Source organism: Helianthus annuus, chromosome 16 (assembly GCF_002127325.2).
Source record: "Helianthus annuus cultivar XRQ/B chromosome 16, HanXRQr2.0-SUNRISE, whole genome shotgun sequence".
Lineage (NCBI taxonomy): Eukaryota > Viridiplantae > Streptophyta > Magnoliopsida > Asterales > Asteraceae > Helianthus > Helianthus annuus.
Window position 1 is genome coordinate 189,706,943 of NC_035448.2, and position 25,130 is coordinate 189,732,072.

General features: G+C 37.1%; 1 protein-coding gene across 1 annotated transcript; it reads left to right on the plus strand.

Annotated features, from left to right (window-relative positions):
• The first annotated feature begins 349 nt into the window (after positions 1-349).
• On the plus strand, positions 350-2,292 carry LOC110920234 (protein indeterminate-domain 11-like). The gene is made up of 3 exons (XM_022164458.1): positions 350-353; positions 1,033-1,438; positions 1,527-2,292. Exons 1-3 carry the CDS (start codon positions 350-352, stop codon positions 2,290-2,292), a joined length of 1,176 nt encoding a protein of 391 aa, XP_022020150.1.
• Positions 2,293-25,130: the final 22,838 nt, after the last annotated feature.

Here is a 25,130-nt window from a genome sequence, read left to right on the forward strand (position 1 = left end):
GGCCTTCGTTTCCTGTTCTTCCTTCTTTTTATCCAGAACATCTTCACGTCCCGATTCGTATTCCATTAATGCAATTTCGTCTTGCAATTCCATTATTGCAATCTCTTGTTTCAAGATTGCAATCGCGCGTAATCGGGGACTCATATAATCTGAATCGCTATCTGCTTCTCGCCTCTTCCCGTGTTTGTTTTCCATCTTCTTCATCCGCATCTTCCCAGGATCACGTAGTAATTCTGATCCTAATTCTTCGTTTTCTAACCATGCGCTCTGATACCATTTGTTAGAAATCCGGACAGCGGAAACCGGTGACACTTCTATCATCGTAAGCATCATCATCGTCATCGTATTCATGTGTGTGTTTGATATGAACGTGTGTTGTGCAGAGAATAGACAAACGTACAAATATGGATATTATAATGAAAATATCTTAGTGACTACAAAAGTTCATCATATGGGGATATTTATACTAAATGATGGAGTGATAACCGTTTTTCTAAAGTTAACTGCCAACCCCATATTTAACTTAACTAATTACTAACCTATGTTACAAATAATAATAATAAAAATAAATGCTAAGTTTATATTTCTAACATTGATTCCTACACAAGAGAAAATAGTTTTATTTTCTTTAAAATTATATAGATTAAAAATATTAACTTTTACTTATTTTATTAATATTTCAGCCAGTTTGGTTTTGGCGGCCTATTTCAAACAGTAAACCAGACAATGAAACAGTTTTTCTAACCGTAAACCAAGCCAGTTCACTGGATGATTTAGCTTGGTTTGGACAAACCCCTAATTTTATTTTTACATTTATAAAGTTCAAACCATAAACCGGACTGTGAAACCTGGTTTTTCTAACCGTAAATTAACCAAACCAGTTCACTCATAAACCGGAAGATTTAGCTTGGTTCGGACGGTTTCAAAGGTTTTGAACACCCAAGTCTTTTTTGTCAATTTGGAGAAAGCCCTTATTTTATTTTTACATTTATAACATTTTGCTAATTTGAAACTTTGGTTTATTGACAATAGATCCAAAAGAAGAAGTTGCAATATCAGTGTCTCCCAACACTCTATTAGATCCAAATAGGTATGTTTGTGAAGTTTGCTACAGAGGCTTTGCAAGAAGGCAGAATTTGACGCTTCATCGACGAGCTCACAATCTTCCATTCACTCTCAAGACAAGAACATCGAACGAACCATCACCAAGAAAGGTGTATCTATGTCCTGAGCCCACGTGTGTCCATCACAACCGTTCTCACGCCTTAGGAGACTTTGGCGGTGTTAGGAAACATTATTTAAGAAAACATTGTACTACGAAGAACTTTAAATGTGACACATGCGGCAAGGCTTACAGTGTTGAGGCTGACTTGCGAGCGCATTCAAAGGTTTGTGCCAAGAAAAAATATGCTTGTCGCTGCGGCAGTTGTTTCGCCAGGTACAAATTTAACAACTTCATCGCCATATTTTTCTTAAGCATCTTCCTACACGTGCTAATTGTCAATCTATACGAATTATATTTGCAGGCGTTGTGACGCACCAGAGCATGTGGGCACAGCCAAATATCAACAAACGCTCAACGTAGAAGACAGTGCAGTCAAAAGCACTAGAAATGACAACAGCAGCAGCAGCCTCATAGGCTCGGTTATGTCACATCCGACAACATTACTCTTGGGAGATAACTCGGTCAGATTTAATAGCAATGAAAACAACTACAACCTCATAGGTCCGCAAATTTCGTCCATCCAAAACCAGCCCAATCCTTACCATTCTATCGCGTCCCACCAGTATCAACTATCTCAAATCGGAGAAGATCATCGCATGACCAACCCTTACGACGGCTTAAACTTCAGCATGAGTCACCCATACCAACATGAGTCTCAGATGAAAAGTGATGTAGGCTTGTACACGGATGTCTCGATAGACAAGATCCCATTACACAGTCTGAATCTTGAAGATGGTGGCACTAGTTATAGAACTGGGGAAGGCTCAAATTCATTTCCGAATGCTAGTTATATGTTTGATCCTTCAAGCTCTCTTAATTTGACACCAGCTATGCATAACACTGGTCAAGATGGAATGTTGAATCCGATGAATGGTATTAGGGATGCTGGAAGCTACGGGTGTGGCAGTTACTATGGTTACGGTTATGGTTATGGTTATGGTCATGGAAGTGGACAGTTTGACCATGGAGGTGCAATGGAAGGGGGCAACTGTGAAGCATCAGCGGCAACTGCACGAGCAGTAGCCCCATCCGAATCGCACTTGAACCAACATGGCTTTTGGTTTTGAAAAGTGCATATGATATTTCTGGATTTCGGTTTAGTTACTTTCGAGCAGTTTGGCTTCTGATGGTATTCATTATAGTTTTATTATTTGAAAATGAATGGTTTGTTCATACTTTATGAGAGACCAGAGTTTGTTAAGAAGATGCAATGTAATTTTTTCTTAAATCAAAATTCATTTAAACTTTAGCCTAAGATTGGATGTAAGGATCGTCTATTGTCACAAAAGTTAAATCGTGTGATCCTATGCATTTACGTGTATGTGGAGAGAGAAGCACACTTTCATACACACATGTTTTTGCATATATCTATATATGATGATACACATACCTTATAAATCTTGTGTATTTATGTTCTCACTATTAGATATATTATAAACATAATTCGTATAATTATCTAGGTTTCTTTATGTTTATGGTATTATGTGTATATGTATGTGTAACAATGTGACTTAAATTGTGAACCGGTGTGTTGTTTTGGTTGAAACGTTTCAAGTGGCAGTTACTTCCGCCATTTCTTCAACCGGAAAAACCACCTCTTTTCATTGTGTATATATAATGCTTGGCGGGAAACATTCTCGTTACCAAGACAATTAATCACAACTGTATAATTGTCCATTTACTCTCAACTTTCAATCCGCTGCAATCATGATGTCGAAATCATATGATGAATCCGCTGCACATCCTGTCATGGGCCATCAAAATGGTATCAGAGCATCAGGAAATTCTGATCTCCGGGCAAATTCCACAGTCATACCGTGTCATCACTATACACACAACATGAGGGAACAGAACTGGATTGCAAGACGATGTTATTACTGCAACAAAAAAGGACACAAAATCACAAACTGCAAAAGGAAGGAAGATGATGAAGAGTCTCAGTTATTACGTCTAGCGATAAACAAAGGAACACAACAACAACAACAAGATGATGACAAACGGAGTAGCGGACAGAAGTCAGAATATCTCGTGACAGGAACCGATGGGGGTTTTTGGTCGAACATGTGGTATGTAAGCAAATCCCTTAAACATCATTTTTCAGGAAATCTGGATATGTTTAAACGTATCAAGTATATGAATGATGTTGAAACTGAAACCGGTGAAAATCAGTTTTACTTTATTAAGGGGATAGGTGTAGTTGATGTTAATAATGGAATAGAGAAAACCCGTATACAAAGTGTGTTCTATACTCAAGACATAGACAGGAATGTCTTAAGTTATGATCAATTAATAATACAAGGATTTACGGTGAAATTTACCGGAGACAAGTGTAAATTGTTTCCAACGTTCAGTGTTCCGTTAATAAACATCAGAAGTAGGATAAGTGGAATGACCAAAGAAGAAGAACTGGGTCAAATGGAAAAACAAATTCTAGTGGAGAAGGAATCGGAATTTATGAAGTACAAAACGAATTTCTTGAATGATTATTTCGAAAAACTCGAAATATCATCCACGGAATCGGACTGGAATTTAATGATACTTCAAACTATGAAATTCAAGGATTTCTTAGATTGTAAGGCACTACTTGACATGATGGATGATGACAATTACGTCCGAAAATACAAGTTCATTCTGCAAGCAAAGTTTGATGAAATGGTGGAGTGGTTCATAATCGAAAAATTAGGGGTGACAACAAGACCAATTCCAGCCTATGCCTCTAACAACCGAAGAATATTTCTGTTAGATCTGTATCTAATAGTAGAAAGAGAGGGAGGACATCGATGCATTATTGAGAATAATATGTGGCCAATGGTAGCCAAAGAAATGGGTTTCGAATATGCTGAAGGAGAATTAATGCGTTTAGTGTATACCATGTATTTAGATGTTCTCGTGTATTATTACAAATTCAAGTCCATTCAATCCAACGTACAAGACAAGGGGGTGACTGAAGAGGAGACAATGCTGGGAAAGAGTGCAAATCCGAGAGGCAGCCATAGTGAAGGTGATACTGCTATACATGATGCAGATCAAGAAGGAAGGGCTGGAGATGATCAAGGAATCGTGAGAGACTCATCGGAGCATTATGCATTGTTCGTCAACAATGAATGGAGTGAAAACAAAATAAGACAAGCACGACGAAAGTTTGATTTCAATAGGGCAAAGGCAGCAATGGACGACGCTAATGCAAGTGTGCTGAAATACTCCCGAAAACAGAATCATGTTTAGGGGAGGGTATTAGATATATTATAAACATAATTCGTATAATTATCTAGGTTTCTTTATGTTTATGGTATTATGTGTATATGTATGTGTAACAATGTGACTTAAATTGTGAACCGGTGTGTTGTTTTGGTTGAAACGTTTCAAATGGCAGTTACTCCCGCCATTTCTTCAACCGGAAAAACCGCCTCTTTTCAATGTGTATATATAATGCTTGGCGGGAAACATTCTCGTTACCAAGACAATTAATCACAACTGTATAATTGTCCATTTACTCTCAACTTTCAATCCGCTGCAATCATGATGTCGAAATCATATGATGAATCCGCTGCACATCCTGTCATGGGCCATCACTCACTCGTGTGGGTCATCATTTCAAGACAGAATAAATTTTGTAAAATATATTTAGTAAATATTAGTTGTAATCAAGAGTGGACAAAGCATGATCTAGATGAGAGAGTTTGCAATATCCACACCCGTGTGGATTCAAAATTTATAGAGGTGTGGTACCACGTTTAATGACAATGACAACAAGTAAGAGAGGAGATGTCAAGAGAAACGAGGAACTTTGCACTGTCACGAGGCATCTTAATGCATTGGCAACTAGGGCGAGTAACCATGTTTACTGGCTCTATTTAAACGTTCACGTACGTGTGTGCTTGGAATATCCTAAATACGAAAACTCAAAATATGGCTCCAGGATCACCTTCTTCATCAGTTATGTTCTTCGGCACCACAGGCACAACAGATTATATGGAGCTCATGGCAACTTCTCAGCAGAATCATCAACTTGTTGATCCCAACAAGCAAAGCAATCAATCTGAAGCCTCATGCAAGTTCTTCAGTATTTTTATTTATTTTCCTTATTATCTTGTGGTAGTTGTGTATTTTAAAAATTGAAAAGCATAACCAAGAGGAAATTTACTATTTCTGTATTGTTTTAATATACTTTTTTAAAATTTGAACAAAATGAGAGTTGCAAATGGACTTTCTAACTTCTAAGGGTGCTTATGGTCCAGTTCAACCGGTTTTGATGCAATTTTCAGTACAAATCAATAAGTACAGGGTTTTTTTTTTAAGAAAATAAGCCAAAACCCAACGGCTCGGTTGATCCAGCCAAAACGATTCAGTTTTGGCAGTTTGCCGGTTTGGCCGTTTTTTGTTTTTTGATTTTTGTTCTTTTGTCTTTTAACCGGTTCATACCATTAGATACTTTGAAAGTTCAATAAAACGGTAAGTTTTTTAAAAAATAAAACATTTTACTTTTGAGCATTAATATTTACAATTAATAATATATATGTTTTGTAATTAGAAATACGTATACCTATTATAGTATTTTGATTCCTACACAAGTGAAAATAGTTTTATTTTCATTAATTATATATAGATAAATTATACAGATTAAAAAAGTATTTTCTTTTTTTTACTTATTTTCTTAATATTTTGGCCGGTTCGGTTCTGGCAGCCTATTCCAAACAGAAAACCGGACCAAAAACTCGGTTTTTCTAACCATAAACCAAACCAGTTCACTCATAACGTTGATGATTTAGCTCGGTTTGGAGGATTTGGACTGTTTCAAGGGTTTTGAACACCCCTAGGCTTTTCTTTCAATTTGGAGAAACCCCTTATTTTATTTATACATTTATAACATTTTGCTAATTTGAACCTTTGGTTCATTGACAATAGATCCAAATGAAGAAGTTGCAATAGCAGTATCTGCCAACACTCTATTAGATGCAAACAGGTATGTTTGTGAAGTATGCTTCAAAGGCTTTCCAAGAAAGCAAAACTTGACGCTTCATCGACGAGCTCACAATCTTCCTTTCACTCTCAAGACAAGAACATCGAACGAACCGCCACCACGAAAGGTGTATCTTTGCCCTAAGCCCACATGTGCCCATCACAACCGTTCTCACGCCTTAGGAGACTTTGGTGGTCTTAGGAAACATTATTTAAGGAAACATTGTACGGCGAAGAACTATAAATGTGACACCTGTTGCAAGGCTTACAATGTTGAGGCTGACTTGCGAGCGCATACAAAGGTTTGTGCCAAGAAAAATATGCTTGTCACTGCGGCTGTCGTTTCACCAGGTACATATTCAACAACCTCATCACAATATTTTCTTAAGCATATTCCTACATGTGCTAATACAGTAATACTCAATCTATACGACTTATATTTTGTAGGCGTTGCGATTTCACTCTTCACCAGGCAGAGTGTGACGCACCAGAGCATGTGGGCCCAACCAAATGTCCACAAAGGCTCACTAGAAACGACAACAGTAGCAGCAGCCGCATAGGCTCAGTTATGTCGCATCCAACAACATTTAGCATGGGAGATAACTCGATCAGATTTAATAACAATGAAAACAACTACAACCTCATAGGTCCGCACATTTCCTCCAACCAAAACCAGCCCAATTCTTACCATTCTATCGCAACCCACCAGTATCAACTATCTCAAATTGGAGAAGACCATAGCAGCCTCATGACCAACGCTAGCGGTGGCTTAAACTTCAGCAGGAGTCACCCATACCAACATGAGTATCAGATGAAAACTGATATAGGGTTGTATGCGGATCTGTTGATGGACAAGATCCCATTACACAGTCTGAATCTTGAAGATGCGGGTGTAATAGGAGATGATGGCACTAGTTACAGAACCGGGGAAGGCTCTAATTCATTTTCAAATGGTAGTTATATGTTTGATCCTAGTTTAACACCAACTATGCGTAACACTGGTCAAAATGGAATGTTGAACCCTGTGAGTGGCATTAGCGATGGTGGAAGTTATGGGCATGGCAGTTGCTATGGTTATGATTATTGTTATGGAAGTGGACAATCTGGCTATGGAGGTGCAATGGAAGGGTGCGACTTTGAAGCATCAGCGGCAACAGCACGAGCAGTAGCCCCATCCGAACCGCAGTTGAACCAACATGGCTTTTGGTTTTGAAAAGTGCATATGATATTTCTGGATTTCGGTTTAGTTACTTTCGAGCAGTTTGGTTTCGGATGGTATTCTTAAGTGGATTTTATTCGTTTTTTGAACTATCGTACTTTGAATTGGTGGACTACTTGAAGGCCTAATCATGTTAGGTTTGTTGTTACTTCTGTTTCTTTGCATTGTTATTTGGTATCATGTTTGTTTGATTTAAGTTCATTATCCTTAAATGGATTGCAATAATTGTAAGAGATACATATCCAGCTCTTAAGCGTTTTTAATGTTCTTATGATTCAAGTTTTAAGATTTTGATTTTTGTCACTAGAATGTTATGTGGGTATTCAATCCCTACACGGTTACACCAACATATCAACTTAACAACCAAATATAAATAAAACATTGAACATTTAGGATGTTAATGCAACTTGGTTCTCAAATCCTAATTGATACTCAAACAAACATTAAATTATAGCTAACTCTCACAATATTATTATATCAAGAAAACTACAAAAACAACTTGATTCTTACAAATCCCTACCCAATACGCGGTATATATAGCTAACCTAACGTGTTAGACTATAACCAGGATTGTTCACATAATTATCTTAAGGACAGCCAAACCTAACTCGTTTAGGACACTAGATAATAATCTAATCAATTAACTAGGACATGATAATTACAACTAATTACTAAATCATAATCATATTTAATAATCTATGATTATCCACTCCTTAAAACCCTCCTTGAGTCTTGCAAGCCAAATCGGTTTCATTGTTCGCAATTCCCAACAATCACCCTTGGAATTTCGAACTCGAATCTGACAAGTCTTCAACCCCAAGCGTTTCATCTTTGCCCTGACGCTCATGGAACACCTCTTGATCTCTAGTAGTGTTTTCCGGCTCGTTCCTATCTCAAACATTCTTGCAACATTGTACTCAATTAGTGTTTTATCCACGACTTGTCCTTTGATCATAAGAATTTGCAACACCATTGACTCGACTGTAATCATAAGCAAACACTAGCTTTATTTGATCATTATACGTTCCCATGGAATCTAGACTCATCTTTGATTTAAACCATGATTGAACTCATACTTATTTAACCCGAATAATATCTCTTAATTAAACAAACTCGTTTAACCCAAAGTTTATGAACCTTACTTGTTCAAATCTCCTTTAATTGCTCGAAATATAATATTCTGTTTTTTTTCTTTGTAACCCACTCTGCCAAAATCAAATCACATTTGCACATCAAAACAAATCACTTTGACTTTTGAGTTTCTTCTTTTTCCTTGAAATCCTCTCAAGTAGTCCCAATTGATACTCAAATAAACATAAAATTATGGCTACTCCCACAATATTATTAGATCAAGAAAACTAAAAAAAACTTGATTTTTACAAATCCCTACCCAATACGCGGTATATATAGCTAACCTAACGTGTCAGACTATAATTAGGATTGTTCACATAATTATCTTAAAAACATCCAAACCTAATTACTAAATCATAATCACATTTAATAATCTATAATTATCCACTCCTTAAAACCCTCCTTGAGTCTTGCACGCCAAATCAATTTCATTGTTCGCAATTCACAACAGGTTCATGATGTGTAAGCTTAATTTGTAAGGCCACCCAAGACGTCAGATCATAATTCACCATAGAAAGGCACTGGTACGTACAATATAGCGTCTTAAAGTATCTACTACGAACTTCCCAAGACTCGCTTATCTACATGTTCTTCTGTCGCTTTCCCATCCTCACCATGGTTCACTTGAACAAGATACGTGTATTTGCTTCATCTTGAAAGCTTATGTGACTACTGGCTAGGATCACAATGTTAAAATTCCCTAACTTTGAAGTCTTCAATGGGATATTCAAGACTACAAAAATCTCTATCCTTAGAAGCAATTTGTAACACCTCGCAAAATCGTGTCCAATGATGTGTTGACACGTGTCCTTAACCCTAATTAAGTCAAACATTGACTAGGAATAACTATTGTTGCCAAACAATGAAAAGATGTATGCGGAGGGACTAAAAGTGTCAACATGCTTAAACTAAGCCTCTGAATGACCTTTTACGGTATTCGTATCCTTTAACGAGCCACATGTTGGACGTACGAAACCGTTTGTGATTTAAATCAAAAGTTTGTGAATTTAAGGGTTAAAAGCATCAACATGTTTAATTATACCTCTGAGTGACCTTTTAACGAACCCGAAGCCTAATGTTGGGATTGAACCCTACCAGAGGAACAGATAATGAAAGCCAAAACCGGATCACAACGGTGGATTCAGAATAAGCAGCTGTTTACACTTAGCTTTCCCCTTGACAGTGGTAATCTAACAGCTGATGGATCTTAAGTACTGCTCACTATAACAAGTGATGAAACTCTAAAGAGTGCTGAAGACAAACATTGTTGCTCTATCTACTGTCGTTTCCTAAGTACTGCTGAAGACACAAGCACTGCTCATTCAAGGACTGATCACCTTTGAAGAAAGCACTGATGCTCAACATCAGTGCTCAGGCTACAACAACGGAACGTGAAGCAGTAGTTTTATCTTGTTTTGTACTGTACTTATAATCAATTGTTTAACATCAGTAGTTTGTATAGAACAGTGTTTATAGGTTGTTAGGTTGTTAGATGTCACTATCATGGTGACGTCAGTTGAGATGCCTCAGTGGTTTGGTTTGCCTATAAATGGAGCAGTACCCTGTACTGTTACATTTGATTGACTGAGTGGATTCTTCTTCTCCAGTCCAATCCTTTCATCTTGTGCAACCAACCTTGGAGTATCAGGCTGAGGGGGAGCTTAGTTCTGTAAGCATGCTTGTAATCATTTGATTTGTAATTGAATCATTCAACTTAATGAGAAGCATCTGTTTATCAAACTATTTCCCACTTAGATTGTGCTTACAAAGTTTGTTTTCATTTCCGCTGCATTTAATCTTATTCTATATTCATTGATTTGTCAAATTTATACAAACAAGCACAATCATCACAGCCTCTGATCCTAACAATTGGTATCAGAGCTCGGACAGTCAAATTCGATCTAACAATCAATTTGACATAACAGTTCAGCTCAAAATTCATTGATACTAAGGTTGATTATATTTAGTTGAAAAACAAAGGAACGAGAAATCATGTTCAAAGTGATTATTCAAAAGCTCTGTAAAACAACCAAGATGTCATAAGACACACAAACTTCACATAACAAGTGATATCATGCATAAATCACCTATAGCTTTCAGATCTGAAAATGTGTCTAATAACTATGGTATAATCTCTTTATTTTACAAAATTGATTTCAATTGTTGTTATGAAGGTTGTGATGTTTTTATCATGACTGCCGCTAAGGTGTTTACCTCATGTCAACGAAAATCTATGTTCGGATGATAACATTAGTGTTTTTGTTTGCATAAAAAGAGGGAAATTAAAACTTTAGCTATTTAGATCTTATGTATTGAAAAACATATTGAAAATCCTCTAAAAGGACCAAAAATCAACTGTTTTAAGAATACATTAAGAAAATCAGCAGTAAAAATATCCAGATCATGAGTAATGTGGAATTTGGCATAAGCAAGTGCAAAAATGTCCAAATCTCTCAAAACATTGCTGAAAATGATTTTGGATTGAACATTCTTTCTTTAAAAACCTTCCAACAAAGCTTTCAATACTTTTCTATGGAAAGGGCAAAAAGGAAAAGAAGAAAAATTACAAAAACTCAAAAGTGTGTTTATCTCGAAAACTTTTTGAAATTAAAAGGAAAAGAGTATAAATCTAAAACACTTAAGAGTCCACAGGTTTATCCTATAAAACGAAAACCAAAAATAGATCTGCATTTTTTGTCAAACTTTTGTCATCAATCAACGATGCACAATCATTGTTTCAGCGAAGTTCAGGTAACAAAAGTATCTCTAGATATTTTTCAATAAAGAGGAATAGGCCAAATTTCTCAGAAATTATTCACATGGTAATAAGGTTCATAAAGAAGTTTCAAAACCTTTGTGAACAGATTCCTCATAGTAACAATCAATTGACAAGAAAATGGTACCAAACAGTGGTTACAGAATTTTGGTTCAAACCACTAACCATTGTCTTAAGCTTGAGAATGAAGTGATCTTGATCTTATTCGAAGTTATTTCTGAGACACACCAGATCTAATTGATTTAATTATCAGAAAACTTTTACTCTTTTTCTTTGTAAAGTTTTCTTCAAATAAAACAGGATATATTGTTCTTTATTTTTCCTTAAGAATGATATACTTTGTACTTTTACTTGTTTTTAACAGAAAAAGTCTCAAACACCTGTCAGGATGTAGAACCCTTATTTTTTTGGTGATACTATCCTTGAAAATAGATCAAAAGGAAATGGTGCAAGTGTCAAGGTCATGTCAAACTCAAGTTTGTTTTAACACGGATCAAAGATTGTTTGCTAACAGACCTTAAAATACTTGGATACTCATGTTCTAATTCAAATATTATGACACAAAATGAGTATGCCATAGGAAAAAGGTTTCCATCATCTGGGGTACTAAACCGCTGTCAGGAATTTATAAAAGCTTCAGAACTTGTAATAAACATGTGGTAAAACCTTGAATGCTGAAACAGGTGAATTCTCTGCATTAAAAATCCCTGTAAACCCTGCTGTTATGATTAACTTTGATAAACTTGCATTTAAAATGTGTTTGTCAAGTATTTGGTTCTGCAGGTAACTCACAATCATCATGAACAAATGTTGGACATGATACTAAAATCATTTTCATCATCAGAGCAGCAGTTGTACAAAACAGTTGTTAAAGCTCATCCATTGATGTATAAATAGTGTTTGACCAAAATAACCTTCTAAACTTCTACCACTACTTCACCCCCAAGCCACTGTTGATAAATATCCCTCAAAAATGGATAAAAATTTATCAGTTGGCCAAACCCATTTTTTAAAATTCTCTCACATCCATTTCAAGCCACTGCTGGATCATCAAAGTCACCAGCAGTGGTTAGCTCAGATGATTCACATCTGCAGCTTCACCTGTTAAAAACATCAATCCTCTTTAAAATTCAACCATTTCACCATTTTCTTGGCAACATCAATGAAAAGGGATTCTTTCAAAAAGGCTATCCTAAAACATGTGTCTTCTTGCTGACTTTCTACCACTCCATCAACCAGGGCCGGCTCTAAGAATTCGTGTACCCTGTTCGACTGCAAAAAATGTGCCCTTAGATCTTAACGAAATTGGGTATTTGGCTCAATAAAGGTCTAAACCTAATGCTAATGGGCTAATAACTAATCTAAAGCATAAGAATAGTTTTGTAAGTGGGTCTACGTTGGTGTTTGTATAAGTATACCCTATTAAAAAGAAATTTTTACGTATACATATCGGGTTTTTTCTAAAATTAGTGTGCCCTCCGAAATATCGGGCCCTGGCCGGTGGTCCTCCCCGCCCACCCCCAGGGCCGGCCCTGCCATCAACAAGTCAAAATGCCATAAAGCACTGAAAGACAGAAAGTTGGGTAGTTGTCTTCTAAGAAGAGCTTCAGCAGTTCAGTGACAACAAGCCTAAAAAACTTGTGCCACAGCCAAAGGATGAGAATCCTTTTGGCAAAAAGTGGGTCCTCAAAGAACAATGCATATGCTAGAAGCATGGTTGTCAAGATTCATCATACTCAAACAAGCACAGACACCAAGAGTGTGAAAAGATTACATCAGAGGGATATCAATTCCTAGGCAATATGCTTAGTGTTTTGACTGTACACATGCAACAGATTTTTCCACAACCACTGATTGAAGAATATTATGATGTTGTTGTTGTTGCTGAAAAGTCCAACTGATTATTTCGTCAAAATATTTTATTGGATTTTGATATAAATTGCTCAAAAGACTTCTTTTATGCAGGAATGTCAAGTAGCTGAAATATATCATCAAAAATCCAGTATCTCATCCATCCATCATCACTTGACATCAGACACCACTTTGTGAGGGATTGCAATAAAAAGGTTTGATTTCATCTTTAACATGTTCATCCTAAAGATCAGTTGGTAGTTGTACAAACTTGATCACTATGATTGGAATGCTAAACATGGATTAAAGCAAGCTTTCTTGTGTTCCATGTGTAAATAGCATAAAAATGTTTTTAGAAAAATCAAAAAATAACCTTAAAAATAGTTTAAAATTGAATTTTTCAATAAATCCTCAAAAGTCTGTTCAAAGCACTGATGGCATTAAAACTCTGTTAATAGTAAAATCTATTCACTACCAAAGTGTATCCTCTGTTTCTGCAAAACACTGATTTACAACAGAGGTTACACATGGACAGTTGTTATTCAACAGTTGTGTGCATCAGATGCCATGATCACTTTTTCAAATAAATGGCCTTACATCTGAAACACTTACAAGGCTATCAAAAATTTCCAAAACAAAAGCAGAGGTTCCTGAGCAGACTTTAGTAGCTACCACTGCTCCTCAGGCACCTGCTGCTGAGCCCACTGCTCAAGGTGATCACAGCAGTAACACACCTGCTGTGAAACCCACACCTAAATCCACCAAAAGACCAAAACAAAAGAAAATTCAAAAGCCCCCCAAACCTACAATAAAGGCAACTCCGGAAGATGAGATCCCAGAGCAACTGCCAGTGACAACACAAAAGTCACTAAAAACCACTCCTGCTACTTCCTCACAGCAGATGGTAGAAAGGTCTCAACCCATGCCTCAAACTCCTCCTACTTCTTCTCAAAAAGAACAGGTTGGAAGAACAGGGACACCAAATTATGATGCTCTGGAATCACTTGATTCCATCATCCACAGCCCACTCCCCGGGGCAAATTCACTTTCAACTCCCATCATCACTTCACAAATACCACCATCAATAATAACCTTGTTGCATGCTTTGGATATAACTCAGACATAAATCAGTTCCTCTCAACCACCTAACACTGAGAGTATACTCCAACAAGTGACTGAGTCTGATGCTTATACCTCTGCTATCCCAGCAACAACTGAGGAGGTTACACCCCTTGAGTTACAAGTAACTCTTGGTGGTAGTTCAAGTGAAGCAGCTACTACAAGTGTTGATCCCACTGGTTTGCCCTTGGACAGTAGTTTCATCAATAAGACTTCCTTGAAGGCAATTTCTTCACTGGGAACTCTTGTGTATCCAATCTTCACTGGTTCACTAAAAAGCGTTTCTCATTATGAAGAAAGAAGTCCCCAGTACCAAGACAAAGGGGCAACAGTGGATGATTTTTGGGATACACTTCCTCAATCAACCACTGCTAGTGGGAAATCAGATGACCCCATTAAGTTGGGTGATGGTTTAATGTACCAAGAATTGACAGCTAGAATTGATAAACTGGATACATCTGTTGCAAAAATCAAAGACATGCTGCAACAGTTGTTGAAGGGACAAAGGGTGCCATCCACTACTGCACCACCTCCAACAGCTACTCCATCATCTGCTCCTACTCCAGATGAGCTGTGGAATTTGTTTCAACCCCTGCACCTATCTTCGAAAGAGTTGATAATGCCAAAAAGGGGGAGAACAATGACTCTGAGGAAAATCTTTTAGTAACTTCTGCTGAAACATCTGTTAAAGAAAAGGAAAAGGGAGGTGATGAAACCTTGAAAATTCATGTAGATGATGAAGATACACAAATGAGGATCGTTCAAAGTCAAGTAAATTCAGCTGGTCTCAAAACCACTGCTGATATTAAAAGGGTAAGGGATGAGAGCAGAGCTTTAGTTGAGAAAAAGATAGTTCTGCAAAAAGAAAAAGAAGAGGTTGGTACTTCATTAAAGAAGGGTCCTGTTAAAAACAAGGCAATCAACCACCACAGCTTCTAAAACTAAGCCAGTTACTACTTTAACCACAACTTCTGTTCCCACAAAATCAATTACACCTCCACCATTAACAACATCTGTCACCCAAACAACTGCCTCCAATACCACATCAACACACACCACAACCACTGCCATCCCCACTAAATCAACCACTGCCACATCTAAAACATCACCATCACCACAAACACCACTTGCTGCCATCCTTTATCAAAGAAGGAAACAAAGCAGATGGATGCAGAAATACCAGGCCTCAATCTCCAAACTCATCGAAAAATAAATCTCTCCCAAGAAACCCATTAGGTTTAAAAATACTAAAGTGGACGTCTGATCAAAAGACCCATGTATTGACCTTGGTCAGATCCAATGGTGAAATGAAGTACATATCAAGGAAAGAAGCACTAGGCCTTAGTGTTGAAGATTTGCAGGATCTCCTTGAACTTACACTGTGTATGGATGAAGATGACACAAGTTCCAAGGATTTTGAAGAAGAATTTAAAAGGCAAGCTAAAGAACTACTGATGAGAAATAAAGGTCCAGAATAATGAAGGGTTTTGGCATTATCTGTTCCAGGGGGGAGATTGTTGGGATTGAACCCTACCAGAGGAACAGATAATGAAAGCCAAAACCGGATCACAACGGTGGATTCAGAATAAGCAGCTGTTTACACTTGGCTTTCCCCTTGACAGTGGTAATCTAACAGCTGATGGATCTTAAGTACTGCTCACTATAACAACTGATGAACCAAACACTGATGAAACTCTAAAGACTGCTGAAGACAAACACTGTTGCTCTATCTACTGTCGTTTCCTAAGTACTGCTGAAGACACAAGCACTGCTCATTCAAGGACTGATCACCTTTGAAGAAAGCACTGATGCTCAACATCAGTGCTCAGGCTACAACAGCGGAACGTGAAGCAGTAGTTTTATCTTGTTTTGTACTGTACTTATAATCAGTTGTTTAACATCAGTAGTTTGTATAGAACAGTGTTTATAGGTTGTTAGGTTGTTAGATGTCACTCATGGTGACGTCAGCTGAGATGCCTCAGTGGTTTGGTTTGCCTATAAATGGAGCAGTACCCTGTACTGTTACATTTGATTGACTGAGTGGATTCTTCTTCTCCAGTCCAATCCTTTCATCTTGTGCAACCAACCTTGGAGTATCAGGTTGAGGGGGAGCTTAGTTCTGTAAGCATGCTTGTAATCATTTGATTTGTAACTGAATCATTCAACTTAATGAGAAGCATCTGTTTATCAAACTATTTCCCACTTAGATTGTGCTTACAAAGTTTGTTTTCATTTCCGCTGCATTTAATCTTATTCTATATTCATTGATTTGTCAAATTTATACAAACAAGCACAATCATGACAGCCTCTGATCCTAACACCTAATGATGTTCGTTTATACTTTCGGGAATACCTACAACCTAACTTGAAGGGTTAAAAGTGCCAAATATGAAACTTATATTGAGTTTAAAGGTTGAGGGACTGAATGTGTCAAGATTGAAAGTTGCTTTGCTGAAATTTGAAGGTGTCACGTGCCGCGACGGCACTCCTGGATCCCGGTCGCGTGCTGCGACGGCACTGTTTGCGCAGAAAATTAATGCCAGCTGTAGGTTTGCATGCCTTGTTCATCAATCAAACCATCTTCACTCACAAATTCGAAACCATGGATTCAATTCCTGTTTTAACACCTCCTTAGACACCTGGAGTGATCTTGGAACCCCACAAACACCTGGCTTGATCTTAGGAATTCAGCTCCAAGTATAAATAGAGGCCTTTGGTGGCCATAATTCCTTGCACCTTCTCAAAAATCACTCTTCCCACTCTTAAGGAGATTCCCAGCTGAAGGAAGACTCCACCTCAGTTCCAAAGTTAAGCTAGGACCTTTTGTAAGTGTTCTAACCTCTGCTTTTCAGTTTATAGGCTTTTAAAAGCTGAAAGTCAAGCTTTTTCTGTAAAAGCTTTGACTTTCGGTTTAGACCTTAATGGTCCAGCCATTGTTCAAGGCAAACATGGCTACATGATCGTAATTAGGTAGGTGTTAATCCCTCAAAAGGGCATCTCCTAAGAATCACGTTTGCTTGGTCAATTGACGGGTCAAAGTTATTAATATTAAAAAGTCAAACGGGTCAGTTTTTAAAATAATTCAAATCTGATAATGCGGGTGTTATAAAACATGTTTTATCACTTTAATAACTTGGTAATAATTATTAGAACATGTGTAAACATGTTCAGTCCGTCAGTTCCAGTTTTAGGGACAGTTCGCAACCGAGAGTCGCGAAGTTTGACTTCTGCTTTGACTTTCGATTCTAACCCGAATTGGATTAGTTTCTTATTGTTTTAAGGTTCCATTATGACCGTATTATATTGTAGTATAACCCTCTGAGGTTATATTACATGGTCATATAGTAATCTGAGTTTATTTTGCAAGTTCCGTTATTATACTTAATTTTGACTAAAATGCCCTTTTGTCAAAAAATAAGGTTTTGAACATTAATGAGCATGCAAATGAATTAGGTACTTTTAATATATTTTGATGTTAATATTTTGGTCATAAACTAAGTTTGCCTATATTATCCTAAATTATGCTTTTAAAAGACCAAAATGCCCTTTTGACATCTAAAATGGTTTTTAAACATAATTTCTTGGCAAGAATCATTACCTACTAATGTAATATCATCTTTAGGATTATTTGGGATGTCAAATCAGATTACATACTGAGTTTATGCTCAAGTTCTTGTATGATGCTCTTAAATGACTATAATGTCTTTATGGCACGTAAAATGGTTTTTAAACATCATATTCATACAAAACCTTTTACCTACTGATATATGATGGTAAATAACATATTTTAATTATTTAAACCTAGTCATAACATTAGATTTCATAAACCATCGTAAATATCGTCATTTAACGACTTTAACGACGTTTCGGCACATAATATGGTTTTAAACCATATTTATCAATCAAGACTTGTTACCTACTGATTTTGTAAATCATTTTAAATACTTTACAGTAGGTTTAAGTCATGAACTCAGAATCCTAAATAAGTTCTCAAAACTATGTGAAACGACCAAAATGTCCCTACAGTGCATAGTTGGGTCTTAAAGCATAAACCACACATATATTTGATATCCTACTGATATTATACATAAATTAACTATTTTTCCAGAATGTTTATGATCATAACATCAGTTTACTTGCAAGCTCCTTTTATAAGCCGTAAAAATTACCAAAACGCCCTTATGGGGCTTAATTTGATTTTAAAACCTTAACGGGTATACATGTTGATATCCTACTGATGTTATAACATGTTTTAAGTATAATAACATATGGAACTTGTATATGACTCATCGAGTTACCTGTTAATGCTTATACGCATCCGGTTCGACTTATTTAACTAGTTTACATAAGATTACCAAAACGGGTTTAACCTTATCTTTTTAATCTCAATTTCCAGAGTGTAATTAGTTTACCCACATTATACAAGTTTTCACTTGTTGGGTTAAACTACATTCTATTCCGGTCATTGCTTAATCTAGCGCATTGTACCATATTTCATTCTTTAACCTAGCTTGTCTAAGTCTGTGACTTAAATAGGACCCGTTAGCATTCTAATTGGTTAATATTACCATCATTCCAGACCAGAGCCTTCCGATAAAAGCTACCTACACTTATCTAGTGAATTTATACGACTGAGTTACTTAAATTATGCATTTGAATCGAGTTATAGCTCAGGTAAACACTTTTAACTTATTTTCCCTATACGAGCTTGGAATACGGTAAATTATTACTGCTTGGTCAATTATGGGATCACTTAGCCGGATTGTGGCTATCAAATCTGCATAACCCATTTTAATCTATATTGTTTGATAACTTAAACACTGTGTCACGGCCCCTGACCCCACCCTGGACGGAATCGGGAGCCGCGAACCAGTTCAGTGGTACCAGTGGTTATTTAGAAAAGTAGTGCAGCGGGAATTTCATCAGGACCGTGAGTTAGGAAAATATCAGAGTTTAGAAAACACCAGATTTTATTTATTAAATAGATGGGATAAACCCATGTTTTACAAAGGTAGCTTTTAATATGGATAACTCGATTACATAAAATGAAAATTCTTAATTTAATTTAATTGATAAAATGAGCCACTTCTGTAAGCCTTGTTGGTGCCGTATCCAACTCTTACTCCATATACAGGCCAATTAATTGGTAGAATATTCCAACCAACTATATATATTAAATAGTTTTTAAAACTATTTGGGTCGAATAATTATATTAAAAATAAAATTAGTTACCAGTGGCTAATAAATTTAAACAACCCTAAAATTCTTATATGGTAAAAATGGGAATGTTACATCCTCCCCACCTTGTTTTAAATCTCGTCCTCGAGATTTGAACTACGATGTCTCCTCTAGAGTTATGTCACGTTTTAGTCAATAAAACAATATTAAGGTAAATGAAACAAAATCAAAACATTAGATTTTGTGAATATGAGTTGTACAATAAATAGGACTCAATGGTTCAACTGAATTATTTGAAAAATCAATGTCAAATGAACGAGATGAAATGATATATTTTCCAAGGTGATTAGGTTTACTGGGTTCAACAATAGAGGAAATTCAACCAATAGAATTCCAAATGAACGTTCAAAATATACAAATCAACAATAGAATTTATCACCAATGGAAACTTGCGTGGGTTGTTGTATGATTGAAACTTGAATCAACAAGCACAAATGGATAGTATCACGAAATGATTTGTCAATTAATGAACCAATGAATAAGATAACAACAAAGTGTTAACATTGTTGAATTGCAAGGATACACCGAAATGAAATACAACCGACCCTGGTGTATCATCGTCTTAATACATAATTGCTTTAAGATTATTTGAATGATGTGTCAAACGAAAAGCATAAATAGTTCCGCATGAAACGACTGATAGTAATTAGCATAAGCTACAAGTTTATACCGATACCACAAGGTGTCGTAATGATTGAAATTGTTCAATAATTATGGTGATCGAACAAATTCACCGTGTGATCAAGTGAAAGCTTTAATGAAGTAAAATTTTAGATATTTATTTCGAATAAGATTTTCAATTGATGATGAAAAGACCAAATGAATATCATAGAATTTTCGATCAATGATGAAAGAAACTTTAGAGGTACACCGGAATATAATATGAATTTGTGTACTCTTATCTTAACACATAATTGTATTAAGACTGTTTAAGATAATGAACCAACAGGAAATAAATAAATAAATCCGTACATTAGGTGTGAAAAGGAGATTAACTCAAGCTACAAATTTATTGCGACGCCACAAGGTGTCGTAGTAATCAAAATAATAGTAGTGGTGACTGAATGAGTTCACCATGCTTGAAACCAATTGAAAGTTCAACGAAGTAAGTTCAAATGTTTGTTTCAAACAATCTAGTAGGATTTTTGATTGAAAATGAAATAATTTGAATAATGTTTTTCAATCGAAAAGATCAAGAAATGATCGATTGATGTTGTAGGAACTACTAAGAGATACACTGAGATATGACATGAATTTGTGTATCATTATCTTAGCACACGATTGTGTTAAGATTGCTTTTATAGGATAAACCAACAAAGCAGATTCAGTATAAATAAATAATTAAATCTGTATATGATATGTGCAAACGAGATTAGCGCAAGCTTCAGATTTGTGAAAACGTCACCACAAGGTGATCGTGATTAAAGAAATGATTCAATGAAGTTGAAGACCAAACAAGCATGTTATGGTTCAAAACAAATGAAGTGCTTGTTGGGACTATTTTGAATATGATAGCTGTAATCCATCATATGGGACCTTGAATTGAATACGTACTGCAAGCAAGTTCAAACAGTTGAACTTGGTTTAAACAAAACTAGTCCAAGAAGGTTCTGACATGGTTACAACGAAAACCATGTATGCCACTGAAAAGAAAATCGAGTTAATAAATTTATCGATTCGATATCAAAGAGTCTTTGTTTTGCAAAAAAACGCGGTTTACAAATGCAAAGATCAAGTATAGTGAAACGATATTTGAGTTTTTATAAAACAACAAATTGGAACACACCCCCAAAATCCACATGCGGAGTACCACCGCTTGGAGGCGTGACTGACCAGGATCTTAACCATCAATCACATTGAACTCATAAGTATAAGTGAATAGTACTTTCATTTATAAACAACAGGTGTTACAATATCACAATGTTTCACAATTTACAGCGGAAGCTTATTTAACTTAATGAGTGTTTATAAAACCACATGTAAGTTCTTAGCTCTTGTGTTGCATTTCCATGTGTCTCGACCCATGACCACTCCAGCTTCCCAGACAGCAAGTTCCTTGGATACGCACCTATAAGCCTGCAAGGCATGTAATAGAGAGTCAACAACTAGTTGAGCGAGTTCACAGTTAATAGTTCAGTAATAGTATAGTCTGAGTAGTAGTATGTTCGTTCGTTATGTCATGTATCGTATCAGTTTCCATCGCGGCCTCCCAGGCAGGTATGCGAAGATATTAGGGGATGTTTTTCCCGAGTATTCTAGACTAGGTTTAGTTGTATCGCGGCCTCCCAGGCAGGTGTGCGAAGATCAGTAAATTTAGTTCGCGGCCTTCCTAAGGCAGGTGTGCGAAGTCAGTCATAATATCGCGGCCAACCCTTGGCAGGTGTGCGAAGATCAGTTCAATAAGTGTTACTAGTCTAGCCGTATCTTATCGTTAGGTTCTATCATCCGAGTATATACAATAAGTCATCCAATCCCATTCCCACCCGGGAACCCCATGCCTTGGCTGTGTGAACTCACCTTGGTTTGCTCGGTATGCTAAATTATGTGCTCGCAAGAAATCAATCGAATCCTATCGTATGCATGTATAATCAATCAGTACATGTTTGTAAAGTTTCACATGTAATTAGATAACTAAGTGTACTGGTCGATTAACATCATGTAACGCGCAACTCAAGTTCACGTAATTCACCCTTCACATAGTAGATTTCCCAGACTCCTCTAACATGAGTATTCATTAACAGTCATGGTAAGTTTAACCGTGTTAACAACCTTAATAAACCAACAGAGTTAAGTAACCAATAGTGTTGCATACTAGCAGAGTTAATAACTAATGGAATTAATCATCTTAACTTAGCGGAGTTAACAGAGTTAACATGCTTAACAAAGTTAGTAAGTTTAACAGAATTCGCATATATAACAAAGTTACACAATTGGCAAAGTTAACATCTAACCTAGTTAATAAACTAACTTAACTAAGTTAACTGACACGGACACTGGGCGAAATCACAATGCACGGCGAAAACACTTGTATGGCGAAATCGCTATGAACCGAAATCCCCTTGGGCCGAAATCCCCTTTGGGCCGAAAACCCAAAGTGTTTTCGTCAAGGTAGTGTTTACGCTGGGGGGGGGGGTTTCCTCGGTTACAACAATCAACAACATCATCAGTTGCAAACTCCAATAACCCTAATCATCACCTAACATTTACATCGATAGTAACAGCCTTTTGATCAATCTGATCTATTCATACAGTCACCTAAATTAATCAGTTCACAATCAAACATATGCGCATCCATCAATCAGTCGCCTAGCATGACATATCACATAACCGAATTCCTGATCACATTAATATCATTCAGATCATCATTAATAGACACACACGGTCGACCATATCATCATCATATCACGAGGATCCCTATCATACAACACAATTCAAAATCATATGTTCATCATTATTATTACTTTTATAAATTCCAACATCCATAGCAGACAATTGTTAAATGTTCCCATGCTATTATTGGACCAAATGTTCCCATGATATTATTGGACCAAAATATTTAGTGGACTGCCACATTATTCACATGCAACCTTAGATCTCAATTATGGCCAATGTAAGAAATCATGTGAAATGTCAGGAATTAATCAGTATATAAAGCATCACCCATTATCTATTATCTATGTATGTATAGCACAAGACAAAAGAAAAAGCCACTAACCAATAAACATATAAACAATACGTAAATATAAATGGCACAAGACAAAAGCCACTAACCAATAGTGATCAAAACAAGAGATTTTTGGCTTCAAATAAGAGGAGCAGCCGTCGGGTGTAAAGCAAACCGAGAGAGAGAGAGGAGATGTGACTATGGTTTTTGCTAATTAGGTTTTGCGTGAAGATTAAATAACAAAAACTCCAAAATCAACAACTACTGGGCCGAAGCCCATATGCTTTTCGTTGGCCTCTTGTGGACGAAAACACCTGAGGTGTTCTCGGTCATAGGGTGTTTTCGTGTGGGAGGGTGTGGGCAACATTATTAACTATATAAAACATATATTATTAATACAGAATACACATAACAATGTATACCACCTATAATGCACACCATACACATATATATAGCACACTTAACACCCACCATTTATAACATACCAACCACAATACGATTTAACATATTATAATACGTACGGTTGTGAAACAAACAAGTCGTGTCGAACAAACAATCTAAACGATTAACGTGCAATCAATACGAAGATGGAATCTTGGAAACTTGAGTTGTCACATTATCCCCAACTTGAAAGAAATTTCGTCCCGAAATTTAGCACGTGGTTACTGAGGAAGCTAGTTGTGTTGTGTTGTTTTCCTGGTTTTCCTGGGGTGTCACATCATCCCCCCGTTGATTTGGAATTTCGTCCCGAAATTCTGTAGTAGCTTCAGGCTCAGTAGTGGTTGCACTGTTTCCGAATAACTGGGGGTACTTGAGTTTCATTTGATCTTCTCGTTCCCAGGTGAACTCTGGGCCACGACGGGAGTTCCAACGAACTCGAACAAGAGGTATTCTAGTGTGTTTGAGGACCTTAACATCCTGGTCCGTGATTTCTACTGGTTCCTCGACGAATCGCAACCGCTCGTCGATAGTGAGTTCCTTAAAAGGAATTATGAGGGTCTCATCTGACAGGCACTTCTTCAGATTCGACACATGGAATACGTTGTGAACTGCACCGAGTTCAGCTGGTAGGTTTAGTCTGTAGGCTACTTTGCCTATTCTTTCAGTGATTTCGAACGGTCCAACATACCGTGGATTGAGCTTGCCTCGTTTACCAAAACGAACCACACCCTTCCAGGGTGAAACTTTGAGTAGCACTTGATCCCCAACTTCGAATTCGAGCGGTTTTCTGCGTAGATCAGCGTAGCTTTTCTGGCGATCACGAGCTGCCGCCATGCGTTGTCGTATCTGTGCTATTCGTTCTGTAGCGTCAACTACCATTTCTGGACCTGTAATCTGACTATCCCCCACCTCTGCCCAACAGAGAGGTGACCGGCATTTACGTCCGTACAATGCCTCGAATGGAGCGACTTGAATGCTGGTGTGGTAACTGTTATTGTACGAAAACTCTACTAAAGGGAGGTGCTTTTCCCAGCTGTTGCCGAAATCAATAACACATGCCCGAAGCATGTCTTCTAGGGTTTGAATCGTGCGCTCAGACTGCCCATCCGTCTGAGGGTGATAAGCTGTGCTCATGTCTAAACGAGAGCCAAACGCTTTGTGCATCGCTTGCCATAGTTCTGAGGTGAATCGTGCATCCCGATCCGAAATAATGGAGGTGGGCACCCCGTGCCTCGAAACAACTTCTTTAAGATAAACGTCTGCGAGGGTGGAGAACTTATCCGTTTCCTTAATAGCCAGGAAGTGTGCAGACTTGGTGAGTCGATCCACGATCACCCATATAGTATCATTCCCACGCTGGGATCTGGGTAGGCCTGTAACAAAATCCATGGAAATTTCTTCCCATTTCCATTGTGGTATCTTGGGTTGCTGAAGTAGGCCCGCTGGTTTCTGATACTCCACTTTGACTTTTGCATATGTCAAACACTTGCCAACGTAAGTCGCTATG